This window comes from Hoplias malabaricus, chromosome 18 (assembly GCF_029633855.1).
Source record: "Hoplias malabaricus isolate fHopMal1 chromosome 18, fHopMal1.hap1, whole genome shotgun sequence".
NCBI lineage: Eukaryota > Metazoa > Chordata > Actinopteri > Characiformes > Erythrinidae > Hoplias > Hoplias malabaricus.
Window position 1 is genome coordinate 15,203,729 of NC_089817.1, and position 20,932 is coordinate 15,224,660.

The following is a 20,932-nucleotide window of genomic DNA, read 5'->3' on the forward strand; positions in this document are numbered from 1 at the left end:
ACATCCTTATACACACACACACACACACACACAGAGACCCCACGCGTGGCTCATGTCTGCACATGGCGGAGCAGCGGGAGAGTGTTTGGAGTGTAATGGAAAAATGTCACTGAGGAGCGGTGCTCAGGAGAAACCAGCAGAACCTAATCCCATCATCCACCATCTGCCAATCAATCACACCTCACTACACACTACACACTCTTCCCCACACTACACACACCACACACACAGCCCTCACAGGCGCACGCTTCATATACACCTGCGAACACATAACCTCACACACTCTCACCCATCAGTTTCTCCACACCACATAGTTCCGGCAAAAACACTTCACACGCACTTCCCAAGACACTCGTTGTTGTCCTCATATGTTCGCTGCTCTATGAAGTAAGTGCTGAGGATCTGGCGCCCTCTGCTGGGCCGCCGCACGGTGCTCTGAATTGCAAATAAATACATGCAGTATTTTTACAGTAAATAAAAAATATGCAGCATTTTGTGCCTTGATAAATAAGCCACTTATTTGCTACTGATATTCCACGGCAAATGGGGTGTCATACCAAGAGCTGGCCTTATTACCTGGATCATAAACGTTCAGTCTCTGATGTCACAGCAATCTATCGTTCATAAAAACAGAACTGGAAAAGTGAGAGATCTGTGTTTCCCTACAATTGTACATTTTCCTTTTGAATGGAAACAAATTTTTTGAGCGCATTAGCATATTCATTTGGGGATCTGGAGCTCACAGAGTTCTCCATCACAGCACTAGACCCATCTGAATCTCTCCCATCACAGCGCTGGACCCGTCTGAATCTCTCCCATCACAGCACTGGACCCATCTGAATCTCTCCCATCACAGCACTGGACCCATCTGAATCTCTCCCATCACAGCACTGGACCCGTCTGAATCTCTCCCATCACAGCACTGGACCCATCTGAATCTCTCCCATCACAGCACTGGACAAATCAAGGTCTCTAAACTTACCAACAACCCACTGCACTTACCCACAGCTAAGTGTTCTATTTACTCTTCTGTCTGTATACAGCTGATTGAACTAGAAAATGCTTATATTCAAAGCAGATGGGATTAAGCCTGGGTTTAGGGAAAATCTAAACTGCAGTGCGGAGGGAGCCACTGCTTTATAACAATGTATAAAGGAACAAAATGTCAATAAATAATACAAAAATCTTTATATTAAGATGCTAATATGTGACCATATAAAGTTATGGGTTTTATTTGTAGCCCATGTTCCTTGCTGCCTGGGAATTGTTAGTCTGGAGATAGTCAATAACAATAGATCAGCTCTTCAGTGAGGCTGCCTTAAGAGCAAATTCAAAAGCAGTGCTGTGGTGAGTAGATCAAATAACCCAATCACCGTCTGCCCAATCCACCTTTACTCAATAACTATGGCTCGCCAAGGCTGAAGACTTTAAATGAAACATCAGAGTCTGCCATCGCAGTCTGCTGTAGTATACTATAAATACACACACACACACACACACACACACACAGAGCACATTGATTCCTCTGTAAATGTGTGTTCATAAATTTACAGAATGTGTGTATATAATACTTTTCTGAATATTATTTTAACTGACTGCAATATTCCAAAATTGATAGAGTAGAATTACCAAGTTTAGATGGATAATCTACTGCATTTTCACACCTCTAAAGTTTTAGGTACTATTTTACACTTGGAATTTAATTTGAGAGCAGCACGGTGGTGTAGCAGGTAGTGTCTCAGTCACACAGCTGCAGGTACCTGGAGGTTGTGGGTTCAAGTCACGCTCTGGGTGACCCTCTGTGAGGAGTTTGGTGTGTTCTCCCAGTGTCTGCGTGGGTTTCCTCCCACGGTCCAAAAACACACATTTGTAGGTGGATTAGCGACTCAAAAGTTTCTATACGTGAATGTGTGTGTCATTATTTGGCCTGGTGGATCATTTTCAGCACAGCAGTGACACAGATGGGGTGGTGTTACACAGCAGCACCACATTGGTAGAGATTGGTGAAAAAAAAAAAAGAAAACAAAACAAAGCAAGAATTCCATACAGTATGTCCTACTGAGATCATAGACGCTCACACAATTCCATTTACAGACTGATGGAGTTGCTGATTTATCTGAAAACCAATAACCCCCTTCAGTTCTCTCTCATGCCTGTGACAGAATGCTGGCTTTATTAGCACACAGAGCCTGTCAGACAGCCAGATGGGTTTATCACTACAGGACTGGTCCACTTTCACTGGGAGTTAATTAACACACTCAGCCACAGCTTAAGGTTTTTAATAAGCACAAAACCATTTTTGTGCTCATGCTTCATATAACCCACTGTGTTATATGTCTATTTAAAGCCATTACACACAATGATTTAAAATGTTTTGTCTGCTTCTGTTCAACAAAAATAACAGACTACTACTGATGTTTAATTGTTTTTCCACCACATGCCGGTTGTTATTGCTCTTAATTTTGATGTAATCAAAGCTAATTTATCAGATATTTTGGAATCTTAAATTCGAACTTGTTCAGTTCAGGAGGAGGTTCATTCAAGGATTCTAAAGAAGCAAGCCTTATAAATCTTAGATTGCTTAGATATTTGGGATGGCACGGTGATGCAGCAGATCGTGTCACAGCCTCACATCTCCAGGGACCTGGAAGTTGTGGGTTCAAGTCCTGCTCCGGGTGACTGTCTGTGAGGAGTTTGGTGTGTTCACCCCGTGTCTGTGTGGATTTCCTCCGGATGCTCCGGTTTCCTCCCACAGTCCTAAAACATACGTTGGTAAGTGGATTGGCGACTCAAAAGTGCCCTTAGGTGTGAGTGTGTGTCACCCTGTGAAGGACTAGTGCCCCCTCCAGGGTGTGTTCCTGCCTTGTGCCCAATGATTCTGTGTAGGTTCCGGACCCACCATGACCCTGAATTGGATAAGCGGATACAGACAAAAATCTTCTAAAGCCTGCAGTGATGGAACAAAGGCTATGTATCTGATTTTTGCATTCACATGGAGACAAAAGATCTTTGTAACAGAGTCACATGAGGAAACTCTAGGAGATTATGCAGTAAAATAACCAGCAGCTGCCTTAACTGCATGAATTAGTGAGCTGAGGTGATCAAGATCATTTCTTATTGTGAAGAATCCCTCCTAGCTGTTTTACATTTACACCAATGACATTTGGCAAATTCTGTTACTCAGAGTGACTTGCAATATGATCATATTAGTGGAAGTGTTAGGTGTCTTGCTCAAGGAAAAAAAAAGCCCAAGTCACCTGTTTACAAGGCAGAGGTGCTGCCCACTATATAAAATAAACCACCCAATAGTCATTGGAAATAAGATATTTCGCTACATGACCAACGGTGAAAAAGTGGAAAGAAAAATAAAAAATGAGATCTCCTTAAGGCCTCTGTAGTTTCTCATAGACAACAATGAGATCAGATGGAAAAATAAAAAACAAGGAGACATCAGCATAAGTCTCCTGCTGCTCAAATGTGACTCTTGAGATAAAGACCTCAATTATCTCGTGTGTTTTATTGGAGTTCTCAGTAAAGTCACAAACTGGGCTCAGATTTATCAGATGAATTAAACCCTGCTCTCTCCTTTGTCTCTCTTTTGTGTCTTATTATTTTTCTCTGAAGGCGTCTATATGAGAAACTTTTCTCTGTGGAGGAGCAGTGATACTGAGTGCTATGAACACTCTCCACTCAGCTGGACGTAAACAGAAGTAAAGTTATGTGATATGCAGAGTAGTGTTACAAAAAATATCTTTCAGTGATCCTAGTATTTTTGACAGTAGGTGAATAAAAGAGGACAAATAACTGACCCTTTGTGAACACCACTAATCTTGGCAACTAAGAGAAGGACAGGGGGCATAAGCTGTGCAGACAGTGTAACTGTTCCATGCAACTCATTAAAACGTTTGCTCATATTATTTATTAACCTGAAGTTGCAAATCTATAACTTTTTCAGTTTTTTTTCAAAGTTTATCTGTAATTTTATATCACTTTAGTCCAACTTATGGTTGGATTTCAAATAATGGATGACAAAGAAACAGAAATAAACGCTATAATCAGGATACAAGACCCTCCAGAAGGAGCAAGAGAGCCGCTAAGTTTTGAGTGTTCCACCTGTTTGGCGACAGGTTTCTAATATAATAATAACAAACCAACCCGCTCACCTCCACAGCAGTGGCATGGCAGCATGACGCTAATAACAAAGTCTAATAATAATTACCTGACCTATACATGCAGCAAAAGGTCACTGATCTCTACAGGTCTCGAACAGGTCCAAACAAGATTCTTTTAACACATATTAACATAAGGTTGAAGTTCAAACAGTTCCTAACCATATTTGGCAACGATTAAAGGCAATGATTGTCACAGGCCTGTTGTTGTTGATCAAGACACTTAAAAATAATCTGTATACTAATAAACCCATTGACTGATTTCTCAGACCATCTCAAACTCCCGTTATAGTAAATTTTTTGAGCAAATGACTCTGAATGGATATTAGGAATGTTCTATGATCTTTAGTCCTAGGGTTTATAATTTAGGTGCAGAGGATCTGTTCTTATTTTTTACTTAGAAAAGCAGCAAAGCATGTAATGTGACTAGAGGTATTCAAACCTTTTTACAGCCTTTTGGGTAAGGTAAATTATAACTACAAAGAAAAGCTATAGTCCTTGCAATGACTATTATTTTATAGTTTAGTCATTTTGAGCTACATTTGAGTCACATTTAGAGTATGTCCCTGTTTTAAAATCATGATTTTAGTATAGTGTAAATAGTTAGAAAATAATGGTTGGTATGGGGTAGTGAGTAACACTATTGCCCTCCAAGTGACTGACTGGGATTTGCTTCCTGCTTGAGCACACAATCCTACACAGAGAAGTATTGTAAAACAATATTTACTTCCTTTTAAATCCTGATTTAAACCATAAGTCACCCTGGATAAGAGCATCTGCCAAACGCAATAAACCTATTGTTAATCGGGTGAGGCCACCTGGGATTAAAACCCTATTTTGTGGTGCATTTTTATTTGTAATTCTATTGTGTGTGCTTGCAGAGAGTGTAGACAAGGTGTGATCTCTGATAGAGCAGTTTAATTAGAAGCCAGATAAGGGAGCTCATCACAAACGACACTGAAATGTAAAGGTGCTAAGTTCAACTTGGTGACCTATTTCACCTTCACAGGTTGGTAGAATTTGTACTGAATTTGAAAGGTGCCTGCTCTAGTGTTACAGCCTGAAATTTAAGGAAGTGTTAGTGTGAGTGTGATTGTTAGATACAGACAGTCATGACCTTCTTCTCCTGGATATTTGAGTGTCTGTGTCTCCCATGGGCTCAGTATCAACGTGTTTCTAGTGAAAACAGTGTGAAATAGGGCAGCACAACTCGACTTCCATTCATCTCATCTGCTGGAACGAAGTGAATGGATGAGGGAGGAGTTGTTGAGAAAACCTGCCTCACAAGTTGACACTTTTCAGAGTAGTTTTTTTTTCTTAACCGCCCCCTCTATTACTAACCAGTCTCTATATCAATTGTGCTTGAGTTCAGGGAACATAAGAGAAGACAATAGAGAAAAAGGGAATTTTAAATCCTTCAAAAGGGAGGTTAAATCCCTGTGGTTTTCTAATACAAACAAGAGGCAGTGCAGACACAGTCGGACCCACATATGCAACAGAAAAGTAGCTGGAATGTAAGTGCATATTTTCATTTAATTGCTATATAGTATTCATATTTTTTCTCTTATTTATTATTATTAATATTTTTTTACCCTCTTTACGTCAAGTACACTCTAGTTTGATCAATTGTCTCAGGCTTTTTAATAGCTTTTAAAAACTGATGAATAACATCAAAAACACAGCAAAGCAACAGAAAAGAAATCTAATGCTATTTTAGTCTCAATGACTTGAATGAGCGTTTGTTGTTTTGTAATTTTTTAAAGTCCATTCTACCTCCAGTTTGAGATAAAATCATAGCTGAGTGTTTAAAACTAAGAGGTCGTGTGGAAGATGTGTTAGCATTTTTAATGAACGACCAATGGTCACTACATGTCCAAATGCTTGTGGAAACACCTAATCACTGGAATCAACTTTAAGTTGCACGTCACTGTGGACAGATATTCAGATATGGACACAGCTTGCATAATCGTCATCGAAAAGCATGAAACAAAATAGAACACTGTGCTCAATGGTAAGCATGTGTGGTATAAATTGTGTTGATAATGGGTCATAAACAGTAAAAAGTAGTGACACTGCATTTTCTATGAGTGCCATCACATAACTTTGGAATGAGTTATAGTGTGGCTTTTGACCCAAAATGGATCAGCCAACATCTGTATCTGACCTCACTTATTCCTGTGACAGAAATGTTTCAACATAGTATAAAGTCTTCCCATAAAACTAAAGATTGTTTGTGTAGCAAACAAAGAACAAACTATTAATACCCTTGTAGGGTGAATAGGTATCCATAAACTTTTGGCCATGTAATATAGCAGTAAATCCAGGGCTTTGATTATCATCTCTGTGTATATATAAATCATCGATTGATTTCACCAGGTGGTTTTGGAAGAAAGATCAATGCCGAATCCCATTTCTTATTTTATCCCTCCCTGTTGTTTTTGAATGTTATTTTGCCCTTGGAACTGAGCTACAAGTTGTAGTGGATGAATCTTACGCTATGAAATGGGATGACCCTTCTGGACCTGCTTCTGTACTTTAACGTAGTTAAAGATCATCATATGCCTTTAAATATATTTGACAATCCTATATTATCAACCACTACTAACTTTCTGTGATATGAGGTTGAAATTGTCTGCTTATTTGGCCGATTTTTGTTTGAACCTTCCAGTTCCACCTTAAATGGTGCAGTACCCTCAGGCGCTAGAATGGAATTGCTTTACCAAATGGAAATTTGGCATACCGCTATCAGTGAAGTAAAAGAAACAAATGCACTGAAACTACATTAAACTAAGATAATTAAAGGGTTATCATAGTATTTAAAGAGAACCTTTTGTGACTGTTTTGGTTTGGTTGCTTGCCTAGCCATCTTGCTACTGATTCACTTGGCCCTACACTCTTTCTGAGACATCGTACCCATAGGCCAAACACAGGAGTTGGGATAAGTGTTAGGGCTAAGGGGTGAAATGGTATTCAACCAAAGAGAAAACCTAGCAAGTCTGAAATCCATACATGGTAGAAATTGTTACTAGTGAATGACTGATTGCTTTTGTAAGTACACTTGTGAAATCTAAGCGAGAAGTTCCTTTATATGTTCTAGTTGTATGATCTTACAAACTGTGCTGTGTTCTTGATGTTTATTTTCTCCTTGCAGAGCATTTGCCTTATTGATTTGGAATCAAATAGAAAAGCCTAATTTGAACTCTCTCTTCACTCAAGCCTCACATATCAACTGTCCAGGATGAGCGGTGCTGTCAGACGGCGTCTGGTGTCCAAGAATGGACACAGCAATGTACGGATTGACAACGTGGAGGGCATGGTCAAGCTCTTCCTACATGACATCTGGACCACAGTGGTGGACATGAAGTGGCGCTATAAGCTTACCCTCTTTGTTTCTACATTCTTGGGTACCTGGTTCATCTTTGGTGTCCTCTTCTACCTCATAGCTATGAGCAATGGGGATTTGGGGCTAGAACCTGGGTCTAACCACACGCCTTGCGTGATGAATGTGGCAAGTCTTACCGGAGCGTACCTCTTTTCTCTGGAGTCTCAGACCACCATAGGCTATGGCTTCCGTCACATCTCTGAGGAATGCCCCCTGGCCATCTTTACTCTGGTGGCACAACTGGTCTTCACAGGTCTTGCTGAGATCTTTGTGACGGCTGCCTTCTTGGCCAAGCTTGCCCGGCCCAAGAAGCGGGCAGAGACTATCATGTTTAGCCAGTATGTGGTGGTCTGCATGTGCCAAGGCAAGCCATGCTTGATGGTTCGAGTGGCCAATGTGAGGAAAAGTCTTCTGATCCAGTGCCAGTTATCTGGCAAGCTTCTCTCACCTTATGTAACCCAGGAAGGTGAGAAGATCCTTCTTCACCAAGAGCCTGTGGATTTCCAATTGGACAAAAGCCAGGACTGTCCTTTCCTTCTTCTGCCCTTGACCTTCTATCATGTTTTGGATGAGAACAGTCCTCTGGGGGGTCTCACAGCTGAAAACCTGAAGACCAAAGACTTTGAGCTGGTGGTGACCCTCAATGCAACCATGGAGTCCACCGCCGCCACTTGCCAGAGCCGCACCTCCTACCTTCCTCAGGAAGTCCGCTGGAATTATGAGTTTACGCCACTACTGTTCAGCACACCTGGAGGCAGGTACATCACAGACTTTGATTACTTTGATAAGCTTCAGGAGAGCAGGGGTTCGTCACTGCTACAGCAGGTGGTGATGGAAAAGCTCCAGCTGGAGGAAGAGTACAGGAAAGAGTAAAAGGAAGCAGGGGTAGAATGGACACTGGTAAATGTAATGTGCTAAGTTGGGTGTGTAGAGATGGAAGAAGACTACATAGTCATGTTGAATTGTTCTAAATTAAGCTGACGTTTGATCACTTGTAGTCAGATGACATGGTCCGTTCATCTTCTAAGTGAAAATAAATACACAATCTTTACAGGGAACACAATTCCATAAACAATTATAGTTTTTTTTGCACATAAAAAAAGAGCACATAAAATGAGGCATGTTCAGAAATATATTTTTATTTGTTCACATTAATGTTGTAATTTTTTCGCAATGCATAAATATGTGCACTACAGTCAGTTCTCTACATATCAAAGTGTTAGATTCTAAGAGCCTACAGTATATAGCACTCAACTCACCCGGCGGGAACACACACTGGAAGGGGCGACACTCCTTTGCAGGGCAACATACCACCATTCACTCACACCTACAGACACTTTTGTGTCGCCAAACCACCTAACAACATGTGTTTTTTTGACCGTGGGAGGAAACCGGAGCACCCAGAGGAAACCCACGCAGACACTGGGAGAACACACCAAACTCCTCATAGACAGTCACCCGGAGCGAGACTCAAACCCACAACCCCAGCCCCAAGACCCTGGATATGTGTGACAGCAACATTACCTACTGCGCCACCATTGATTTGCAAGTTGATTGTTCATAAGTACAGTACTAACTGTATGATGTGAACTTAAACAGAAATATGTGTTCCTAAAGGATGTGTTAACTTATTGTCACTTACTGACTTTAGTTCTGTGTTTCTAGTTCTGCTCCTGGGGACTGATTTAGTAGATAAAATGCTGATGCAGGGAATAGCTGAAACAAGCTGTACAAGGCAGCAGATACCCAGGATTAATAAAACACTCATTTGAACAAATAGGAGCTGCACCCAAATCGTGTAGGGGACAACATGGCACAAGCTCACGCAGGGTGAAATTAGAACATAGACATTTTATATAGTTAAAATTTAAGAAGATTAAATGGTTCTTGTATTCCTATAATAACAGAGTCTGCAAACGTTGACAGAAATAAAAATATTATATTAATTTACCCTGAGGACTATGAGTAAAGTACTACTTTCAAGTGACTTTCAAATGCCCATATACAGTTAAAATGCAATGTTGGGTTGTATTTATTGCATAGATGCACTATAATGATAGAATAAAAACATTCAGGTTTATTCGATATTTGTTCCTAATTAGGTTCCAATATAAATTTCAAGTTATATTTGTTTTATAACAGTATATTGTCACTGTCAAAAATATCATGTATCATTGCCCCATCTTTTGAACACACCATATGCTCTTTACACCATCTGGAAACATCATAGATGGACCATTAGGAGTGTATCAAACTCTTTTTCACTGGTTGACCAGAGGTTTCAATGTGTTTGACAAGTAGACTCTCAGTCTGTTACAGTTAACCCTTCATATAAGCTTAGTGTTGGTTGTAGAAGTGTATGCACCTTGTACAAAAATATTATTGTTCCTCGAATGCTTTTAAAGGGTTTATAAATGATACAGCAAAATGATACAAATTGTGTACACCTCTCTCTGCTATTTCTCTGAATAACTGTGTTAATCAGAAACTATGTATGTGTAAAATTAGGAGTGTGTAAATATAGAACACTATTAAATCTTATACTTAGACATGAGAAGGTCTGTTATCCTACTGTATGTTGCAAACAAATGTCAAGCATCTAATATTTTTTATTTGTTATAATGCTCAGAAAATTTACTGGTGGCTAAACCCTACTGGCCAATGCATGTTATTGAGAATGGTGACCTTAGGCTGATGTGTGCCTGCTTCAGAGTCCATCCGAAGTTCTCCATCTGCAATGGGTTCATCTTAAAGTAGCTGAGCTTATTAATTATAAGGGCTGTCAAAAACATTTGGACACACAATATATTGTATTCCGACACCCTATCCTCAGCTCGTTCTGAAGAAACTTAAGTTTCCCCTTTTGTTGTGGCAACATATGAGGACACAGGGCATGCACAGTCTGACACAGACAGCTAGAGAGAGTGTGTTATGGCAACAGAGAAAGTGATTGGCTTTGGTTTATGAGCTGAACGCGATGCAACACACTCAGGCGACTCTGTTTGGTTTGAAAATAGTTTATTAAATTGACTCAGTAGAAAATCATATAATTTATGAAAGTATATGTTTTCTTTGTTTTGTCAGCAATCTCAGAGCATCAGTCCAGGTGCTCAGCAGAGAAAGAGATTAACAGAGAAAATTCTCTTCATTCTGTAAATCCCGCTACCACTGAATCCAGGCTGAGTGCCATAACCAGACCAGCTTCCACACAAACAATAAATCTGACACTTGATCATATAATTGGACTTACACTTGTAAACAATAGTATATAGAGCTTAAAGTTCAAAGGCCACAATTGGTCAATTGCTATTGGCAACTTTGGTCCACGTTTCTTTTTTTTTTATTATACTAAATCTATCATAAAAATGTCTGTCTTTGGCTGGCTGAGATCAACTCGTAGTGTTTAAATGCATAAGTTATATATCTGTCATATAAAAAGAAATATAACACTGAATTGCATACTTCAATCTGACAAACGCACAGCGTTTGCGACTCGGAAAATAAAATAAGAACACAATAAAAAACTGGTGCTTTGGCAAAACCTTCATGGCGGTGTGAGTAACGACTTCCATAAGGCACTGATTTAAAAAAACACCTTTGTCCTTAAAAAAGGTTTGAGGTCATTAAAAAAACACTTAAAGAATCTTTTGCTTTCCAGTTTTCTACATAGCAAAACAAAGACGTGTCATTTCCAAGGTTCATCCCTTTTTTTTTAAATGAACAGTCCAATGAAAGTCCCTTCTTCCCCCTATCTAATGCCATATAAACTACTGTGTAGTATAATACTGATAAATATGGCAATGTACATCCAAAGCAATAATACTTAATGATCGCTCGCCTTACATCTGCTCCACAGCTTTACTTACATCTGCCCTTTTTTTCAAAGCTTTTTCTCTTTTCCTTTATCCTTTTAACTTCTGTCACACCTTCCTGATGCTTTCTCTGCCCTCTGATATGTCCGTTTGTTCAAAATAAGGTAGTTTATACTTTTAAAACATAGAATAATACATAGCGGTTCATGCACCTGTTTTTTTTTTTTGTTTTTTTGTTTTTTGGTAGATTAAAAGCCCTTTTTACATGAATGTAACTTGCTCAACTGTCCTCTGACATTGCTCTAAATCACTTGCTACTGACGTTCATTTGAATTTTCATTCAGACAAAGGGCTTCACTCTGGTCAAACTTAAAGAAACTGACCTGTGTTATGTGGCCAGTGCATCTGCAGTCAAACGTGCCATATTTTGCACAGTCTTTGGCTACTTTGATGTAATTTACTACATTGTGCTATTTCGAATCTAAACTACAATGAATATTACTTTATTCAAATGTGCACACCAGTTCCGCATTAAAACTCTATAAAAATGTAAAGTACTCTGCAAAAGTCAGTCACCACCCTATGGTTAATTTTTTTCCAGTTAAAATCAGGAAAGACCTGGAAAACCACTAAAACTGTTGTAAATGGAGAATGCAGCCAGCTTCTAGAAAACAAACCTGGTAAATGTGAAAAAATGAAAGCAAGTCTTCAGCAAAGAATAGAAGCTGTAATACAGGTAAAGTGCAGCCATTGAGGATGTGATATTGTTTTTTTTTTTCTTACATTACTGAATCTAAAACTTAAATATCCTAAGGGTATATAAATGAAGCATGGGCTCTGACCTTTGCACAGAACTGTATATATAATTAATGCAGTCATAATTAATTTCCAGTTACTTATCTTCTGCATTAATTGTGTTGGTGCAATACAGTTTATTCAAAGTGAAATCATGTACATATTTGAATAAAGAAAATTTAGTGCACCTGATGTAATGTCCCCAACTTATGGTGCATCTCTACCTCCCTACCTCCCTCAGCCCTGTAAGACAAACCATCTGTGTTTCATCAGCTCCTTTACTGTCTCCTGTTTTAATTCACTCCCCTGATATTTTTGTTAGCGGTGCTTGGCTCAGTGGGCTCAGTTTTCCCTTGTGAGGCAAGCCTCAGCTCCTAGGGGGTTCTCCAGTTGGACTTAGGTGTCAAGATATTTCTGCCATGATTGCACAGATGCTTCTTCAGTCTAGTAATATGTGCCCAAGTGTGAGGGCATGTGGGCAGCAGGATGGCGTGGATTGGAATATGGCGAGTTCCAGTAGGGGTTTGGCGCAGCGAAAAAGCTGGACGATGTGACAGGCAGGGCCTGGGGGTGAGGGGACACAAAGTTCATCTTCTGTGGGTGAGGGTGGTAGGAGCCCATGTAGGTCAGGTCTGTAGGGTACTTGTAGACGGAGGACTCGGGTGGGTGTGGCTGCAAGGCCTGGGCAATGCCATGGAAGTCGAACTTGTAGGCATAGCGTTTGCCATGCACCTTGGTCATGATGTTCTTGTCATAGTAGTAGCGCAGCGCACGGCTCAGCTTGTCATAGTTCATGTTGGGCTTGCTCTTGCGCTCTCCCCAGCGTCGCGCCACCTCATCCGGGTCCGTCATTTTAAACTCACCGTTGGTGCCCTCCCACGTGATGCAGTTGGAGTTGGAGCTGTCTGAGAGCAGCTCCAGCAAGAACTGCCACAGCTGGATCTGACCTGAGCCTGTGGCGAAAGACAAAAGACAAGAATTTCTAAATGTTTACATTTTGTTTTTTAATTGTAAGTATGGAGGCGGTACGGCGGCACAGCAGGTAGTGTTGCAGTCGCACAGCTCCAGGGACCTGAAGGTTGTGGGTTCTAGTCCCTCTCCGGGTGACTGTCTGTGAGGGGTTTGGTGTGTTCTCCCCATGTGCGCATGGGTTTCCTCCGGGTGCTCCAGTTTAAAACACACTCCCACAGATTAAAAACACACGTTGGTAGGTGGATTGGCGACTCAAAAGTGTCCATAGGTGTGAGTGAATGTGTGTGTGTGTGTTTGTGTCGCCCTGTGAAAGACTGACGTCCCCTACAGGGTGTGATTCTGACTCCAGACCCACCGCGTCCCTGAACTGGATAAGCGGTTACAAACAATGAATGAATGAATTGCAGCTATGTATATTTCACCCACTGGTTAGGACTCCCCTAATCACACAGTGCACATGGAAACCAGCTACACTATCCTTGATCAGTTCAACATGATTGGAGTAGAACACAACAGCTTTGAATTGTATAGGTCTTCTTTTACCAGCTTTGAATTGCAAATTTCCTGTCTTCTGAGATGCCCCTTCCATCCAGAGGGAGCATAACTAACTGACCTTGCTGTCCTTGAGTCATTAGTGTAGAACTCTCTTTTCCCCATCATATAGCACACACATCTCGGAAGACTGAACGTATATTATTCAAAGCTGGTAAAATAATTCTCATAAACTATTGAAACGGCACTTTTATTTCTTTTTGGTGTTATAAAATTATTTTACATATCTGCGACCAGATTGGAAACAGTAATACCAAACTTTTGAACAGTATATCAGCTATGTGTCTCACCTGGGTTTGCCAACCTGCTGCTTGTGGGCCCCAAAACCTGATAAGGATCTGACAGAGAGCAGGAGATCACAGTTATCATGTACATACTGTATGTTATCAAATTTAATACTGACATAGATATATATAATACATTAGTCAGACAATATGGCTTCCAATCTGTGGTGAAATAAAAACTCCTGCAACACTGTTAAAACTGGGACACTGCATTGCACAATTTATGATTGCGTGAATATTTCATCATCTCCCATCCCTGCTTTCAACTGACATACGTTTGACTAAATAAGACTTAGCAAGATTCTCACCGAGCTGTGGCCTCTGCTCCTCTGTTTTGGTGACAATGGCTGGTGAGGACTGTGAGGCTAGCGCGCACACACATACACACACACACACACACACAAACACACACAAACAGAGTGTTCACAGTGTCATTGTCACTGCAAGATACCAGCCAAACCAGCCACAGCAACATGTTAATAACTTTCACATTGAATTAACTGTTCATCAGCAAACAGCATTAAAATGCAACAGCACCATCTGCCAGATTTCAGTCATTTTAGCAACTGGCAAAACAAGCAGAGCGCGGACCCACATCACTCTGGTATTAAATTACAAAAAGTACAAAATTATTTTTATTGTGAGTCACACAGCAAACTTCAACCACATTTTAGAGAAAAATAGTGTGAAAACAAAGTCTAAATGTTGGAATATTTCTATCATAAAATCAATAATTTGGAAAATAAATTTATAAACACTTTAATAATTCTTGTGAAATCAAAACAGCATGTAATATATATATATATATATCAGACCACATAGACAACACTTTGGAGTTTTTTTTACCTTTATTGACCGACGCTGATTGAGGTGGCCATGCTGATCGTCTGGCAGCTTCATAAGCCAAATCTAAAATAGAAAATTATATACATTAAATATATATATTCACAGTAGTCATTTCTAGGTGTGAGACCAACAATGTAGGTGCACTTTTCAGTTTTGCAATTACTGATTGCAGCTGAATAGAATCAGCCTCCTTTCACACATTCATTGATAGAAATGAACCACACTAGGACCATCACTAACACATTCATATGAGCTCAGTATGCTCCACTCAAATATATCTCCCTTAATGTGGATACTGAGCAGCAAATCTCTGAGGTGTTCCTATAGAGGGTTCTTACACTGATGGAGGGATGGATGGATGGAAGAGAAATGGTGCAGCATCATAAGGAAAACTGTCAATAAATAAAGTTTATAGGAGGTAAACCTGATAATATGCATTATGAGTGAGTGCTTCAGATTGTGTTTTTATATTTGTGTGCATCTCTTTTTAAACAAAAACACTACGTGCAGTTCACACAATGTCCACTAGAGAGGGGTGTACAATATGTGTACAGTATCAATATGTGTGTGTGTGTGTGTATGTGGGTGGACATAAGCAGTGAACATGTGTGTGTGTTTGTGTAAGTTGAGGGCTGGGTTAGTTTCAGTGGTTGACCTCTGTGGTTAAAATAAGGAGCAGCGGAACGCCATTCCCCACACTGAGGGTAAACACAGCAATGTTTAAAAATTCACAGTACCCTTTTACCAGAGAAACGCTTAGATTTGCAACTTCTTCTGAAATATCAACTGTCTCATCCAATAATATCACATTGTAATATACAAACCGGATTCCAAAAAAGTTGGGACACTAAACAAATTGTGAATAAAAACTAAATGCAATGATGTGGAAGTGCCAACACCTAATATTTTATTCAGAATAGAACACAAATCACAGATCAAAAGTTTAAACTGAGAGAACGGATCATTTTAAGTGAAAAATATGTTGTTTCAAAATTTCATGGCATCAACAAATCCCAAAAAAGTTGGGACAAGGCCATTTTTTACCACTGTGTGGCATCCCCCTTCTTCTTACAACACTCAGACGTCTGGGGACAGAGGAGACCAGTTTCTCAAGTTTAGAAATAGGAATGCTCTCCCATTCATGTCTAATACAAGCCTCTAACTGTTCAATCATCTTGGGCCTTCTTTGTCGCACCTTCCTCTTTATGATGCGCTTAATGTTCTCTATAGGTGAAAGATCTGGACTGCAGGCTGGCCATTTCAGTACCCAGATCCTTCTCCTACGTAGCCATGATGTTGTGATTGCTGCAGAATGTGGTCTGACATTATCTTGTTGAAAAATGCAGGGTCTTCCCTGAAAGAGATGACGTCTAGATGGGAGCATATGTTGTTCTAGAACCTGAACATAGTTCTCTGCATTAATGGTGCCTTTCCAGACATGCAAGCTGCCCATGCCACAAGCACTCATGCAACCCAATACCATCAGTGATGCAGGCTTCTGAACAGAGCATTGATAACAACTTGGGTTATCCTTGTCCTCTCTGGTCCGGATGACATGGCGTCCCAGTGTTCCATAAAGAACTTCAAATCGTGACTCATCTGACCACAGAACAGTCTTCCATTTTGCCACACTCCATTTTAAAAAGACCCCTGGCCCAGTGCAAACGTCTGAGCTTGTGGAGCTTGCTTAGAAATGGCTTCCTCTTTGCACTGTAGAGTTTCAGCTGGCAACGGCGGATGGCACGGTGGATTGTGTTCACTGACAATGCTTTCTGGAAGTATCCCTGAGCCCATTCTGTTATTTCCCTGACAGTGGCATTCCTGTTTGAGGTGCTGTGACGTTTAAGGGCCCGGAGATCACGAGCATCCAGTAGAGTTTTACGGCCTTGACCCTTATGCACAGCAATTGTTCCAGATTCTCTGAATCTTTTGATGATGTTATGGACGGTTGATGATGATAATTTAAAAGTCTTTGCTATTTTACGCTGGGTAACACCATTCTGGTATTGCTGCACTATCTTTCTGCACAACAATGGTGGAATTGGTGATCCTTTTACCATCGTGGCTTCAGAGAGACACTGACACTCTGAGAAGCTCTTTTTATACCCAATCATGTTGTCAATTGACCTAATTAGTGTTAATTGGTCTTCCAGCTGTTCGTTATATGCTCAATTTCCTTTTTCCAGCCACTTATTGCTACTTGTCCCAACTTTTTTGGGATTTATTCACGCTGTGAAATTTTGAATCAACATATTTTTCCTTTAAAATATTACATTTACTCAGATTAAACTTTTGATCTGTCATGTATGTTCTATTACGAATAAAATATTGACATTTGCCATCTCCACATCATTGCATTCAGTTTTTATTCACAATTTGTTTAGTGTCCCAACTTTATTAGAATCCGGTTTGTAACATTTCTTTAACACTAGTGTGGAAGGAGACTCACCCGGTCTGGCAGGAGCTCGGGAGGTGTCAGGAGGGTAGACGGGGGCATTGGGGAAGATGAAGCTTGCGCCTCCTGAAGAAGAATATAATATTAATTAATTCAAATGAAAATGAATGCCTTCCTACACATAACACTTAATGCATTGTAACAATAACTGTATCAGTTTACTGTAAATGAGCAACTCAGAGACCATTTGTTTGTTGTCAAGCCAATGCATATAAGCCATTAACTTGTATATTTTTTAGTGCCTGATAAAAAAATGAAACAAAAAGCTGGAAACAACTAACTATGTGAAATTTAAGAATTTAGTGTTGACACATTTTACCTTCATTTTCAGGAGACCTAAAGAACTCTGCCGGGGTTTTTCCCCCCACATCTCAGAAGTTTATTCTTAGAAGGCGGTTGCTGATCTCAAGCTGGTACTATGATAAAAATGTTATCCCCTCCAGTTTGGCATGTTTGGTGGGAATCAATTTCTCTCTATGTAAGTGTAGAAATGTGTTTTGTCCCATTTTCCATTTTTCAGTATTTGCTGGTTGCAAATGATTTGTGGTCTCTATATTATTTACATAAATGTAAAATGATAGGTGAATACAAAAAAGAAAAGACTAGACTACAAGAAAGCATGCACCTTAAAGTCCAAAACTGGAAGAGACGCAGGATCAGATTAAAGCTGCTCTATGCAGTTACCAGCCACCAGGTAAAAATGGGAAGAGAATGTTGTTTTATCTCCACATTTATAAGAAGCAGCAGACTGTGCAAATGAGTGCCATTAAAGCACGGTGTAAAATAACTCATTGTGGTTCAACAGACCACCACTGCACATACAGGCAAGGGCTGAGAGGATGTAGGGCCTCTTATTTCTTATTTTGCTTATCAAAATGCACCTCGACGTGGCCTTCAGTGAGGAGGATAATAAAATAAAACAATTTTATTTACAACTGTCTGACCCACAGAACAATACTAAGACGTAAAAACAAATGCATTTTTGTTTAAGTCTGTCACAAATGCTCACATGCGCGCAAAGCCTAGTTTTCAGCCTGTTGCTGGCTTTGAGAAGGACTGCAGGGCATAAGGCTCCATTTGGGACTAGAGCTGCATTGTATGATGTGTTGTATGTACTCAGTGGTGCCCCCTGGTGGATCAGAACTGTTTAGAGCAGCTTTAATATCACAGTCTCTTGGTTGAGGCGAGAAGCATTAGGACTGCCGGTCAGGGCTGGGAACAATGCAGGTGAGGGGCTAAGGAGGCTGCAGGGATGCGAGGGGTGCTGCTTACCTGTGTTACGGGCATGCATTAACCGCGGCGAGTTTTGCAAGGCTTTGTCAACATCGTCTGAAGTCAAGTGGGGAAGTGGAGCTGAGAAAGAAAACATTTTGAAAGAAGGGAGTGACAAACATGAAATTTGTTAAAAAAAAAAAGTTCAAAAACATCCTTTAGTGTGATCAGAGAGAGAGAGAGAGAAAGAGAGAGAGAGAGAGAGAGAGAGAGAGAGAGAGAGAGAGAGAGAGAGAGAGAGAGAGAGAGAGAGAGAAAGAAATAAAATAAGAAAATGATGGGCAACAGAGAGAAGGAGCAAGAGAGAGAGAGAGAGAGAGAGAGAGAGAGAGAGAGAGAGAGAGAGAGAGAGAGAGAGAGCGGACTGAAGGAGAATGTGAGAAAGTGAAGGAATAGAGAGAAAGAAAGGAGAGAAAGAATGAGGAATGAAGATAAAGGGGACCAAAAATAAAGCTCCTGGTGTAAGTATGGCACATGCTATCACAGAGCCTTTAACAGAAATATTTACTCAATTCACTGAGTTAAAAACGTGCAGCAATCTTGTCCCTTAAATACATTCGGTTAGAAAGAGAATGTGTGTGTGTGTGTGTGTGTGCGTGTGTGTGTGTATGTGTGTGTGTGTGTGTGATTTTGCTTGTGACTACCATGGACTGTGCTTTGTGGCCAAAGACACAGAGAAAAAATGCAAGGATAGAAATAAAGAAGCATTCCTCTCTTTCCCATCACTTACTCCCCTTCCCAGCAGAGAGCGAGAGAGAGAGAGAGAGAGAGAGAGAGAGAGAGAGAGAGGCAGAGAGAGAGAGAGAGAGAGAGAGAGAGAGAGTGAGGCAGAGAGAGAGAGAGAGAGAGAGAGAGAGAGAGAGAGAGAGGCAGAGAGAGAGAGAGAGAGAGAGAGAGAGAGATTACGTGATGGAGAAAGATGGAGGATGTCTGAATACAGCTCTCTTTAGGGTTCTCTGTCATACCCTCCCTGTTCCATGTTTTATTTAGTTTTTATCTTTCTTTCTTTCTTTCTTTCTTTTTCCCCCTCAGTTTTTACTCCAACTCTCACTATATCTGTTTAAAGCATAGATATTGCAGTTCCTCTCATCTCTATAAAAACACTGAGAGCTGAAACATCTCTTCTCATTTTATCTAAAGGTCTGCACAGTTCCTGTAAACACATTGCAAAACTTGCACTGAAGCCCAGCTCATTGGGAACTGAATCAAATCAACATATACATTCAGCATAACCTAGTGATGCCACAGTATTCTGAATATATTCAGACTCAGAAGGAATTCAGGTCAAATTGTAATAATAAAATGAACATACATGCAATACTCTAAAGAGCCAATACTCTGTATCTCTGCCCATGAGTGTGTGTATGTGTGTGCGTGTGCAGGAATTGCCGTTGAGACAATAAGGTGTCAGTATTTTAGCTATGTGTTTGTGACACTCACTCTCGCGCAGGTAGTGAAGGTGAGAGAGTAAGATATCAGCGTTGTAGCTGGGTGTGAGACGCTGAAAGTCCTCTTTGCTCATCTTACACAGCTCCTTCCCATCAATGCTGTGGAAGAGAGACACGTCCACCTCCAGCAGGCCGTACTCCCTCACTGCCCACTCCAGCCACTGACGTACATGATCCGCTGACCACAGTGTGGGGTCTGCAAAGACATATAACAGAATCACTATACCATCACTCATCTGTTCATTCATTCTCCTCTCATGTGTTCACAGCTGTTTCACCACTAGGTCTGGCTTCAAGATGACTGCAGTATGAACTTAAGTGCAGTTACTACTAAGTAACATGATTTATCTGTCACCCAAACAATCACAAGTTCATTTGACAGTTGGCTTTGCTTGAAAAGTACTCCTTGGCAATAATAATAATTTTCTTCATGGACTTTAAATCAATTTTCCTTTTTATGAATTTGTGTGCTATCACTCTGTCAAAACTAATAATAAACATCAGTGATGAAAATGCACAGGGCATGAGCAGGGGCAGCAGTGCTCACTTTATGTTCCCTTGGCTTTGTGTTTATAATTGTGGGACCACTTTAAAATAATACTATACTTATCAAAGTTTATAAATGGTTTAAAAGCTGTACGGTCAGTACTCTTCAAGATCTGAGTTGTAACAGTTTAGATGGGTGTAGGTTCACTATTTAGTGGATGGATGTGGGTTCACTATTCAAAAAACAGGTTACTCTTTCTATGTATTTGTCTTTCTATGTATGTCATTTAATGCCTTTACAACTTATTTAATTACAATCTATAAACAAATTGTAGATGATTTATAAGTGTAGCCTTATTATAAAATGGTACCATAATTTTTCCATGGATTTTCTTGCACAGCACACTAGTTAGACCCTCCATTGGACATACGTCCTGGTCAAATTCCTTAAAACATTAT

The 20,932-nt window shown here is 40.2% G+C and overlaps 2 protein-coding genes across 5 annotated transcripts in view; one reads left to right on the forward strand and one right to left on the reverse strand.

Annotated features, from left to right (window-relative positions):
- Nucleotides 1-5,553: 5,553 nt before the first annotated feature.
- Nucleotides 5,554-8,664, forward strand: kcnj15 (potassium inwardly rectifying channel subfamily J member 15). Of its 2 annotated transcripts, none has more exons than XM_066651640.1 (2): nt 5,554-5,683; nt 7,321-8,664. In XM_066651640.1, the coding sequence occupies exon 2, from the start codon at nt 7,408-7,410 to the stop codon at nt 8,422-8,424; it is 1,017 nt and encodes a 338-aa protein (XP_066507737.1). In that variant the 5' UTR covers nt 5,554-5,683; nt 7,321-7,407; the 3' UTR covers nt 8,425-8,664. The 2 variants fall into 2 exon arrangements, with proteins under 2 accessions (XP_066507737.1, XP_066507738.1); XM_066651641.1 differs by having other exon boundaries at nt 5,607-5,683; nt 7,386-8,664.
- A 1,898-nt stretch (nt 8,665-10,562) lies between these two features.
- The window catches only part of erg (ETS transcription factor ERG), a 49,892-nt gene continuing 39,522 nt past the window's right edge, over nt 10,563-20,932 (reverse strand). For 2 of the 3 annotated variants that reach the window (XM_066650658.1, XM_066650656.1), the window contains exons 4-10: nt 19,980-20,183; nt 18,540-18,620; nt 17,262-17,333; nt 14,813-14,875; nt 14,275-14,331; nt 13,973-14,020; nt 10,563-13,111 (exon numbers count right to left, since the gene is read on the reverse strand). In XM_066650658.1, coding sequence (XP_066506755.1) covers nt 12,603-13,111; nt 13,973-14,020; nt 14,275-14,331; nt 14,813-14,875; nt 17,262-17,333; nt 18,540-18,620; nt 19,980-20,183 — 1,034 coding nt within the window. In that variant the 3' untranslated portion in view covers nt 10,563-12,602. The remainder of the gene's footprint in view (nt 13,112-13,972; nt 14,021-14,274; nt 14,332-14,812; nt 14,876-17,261; nt 17,334-18,539; nt 18,621-19,979; nt 20,184-20,932) is intronic. The other variant, XM_066650657.1, reaches the window with a different exon arrangement.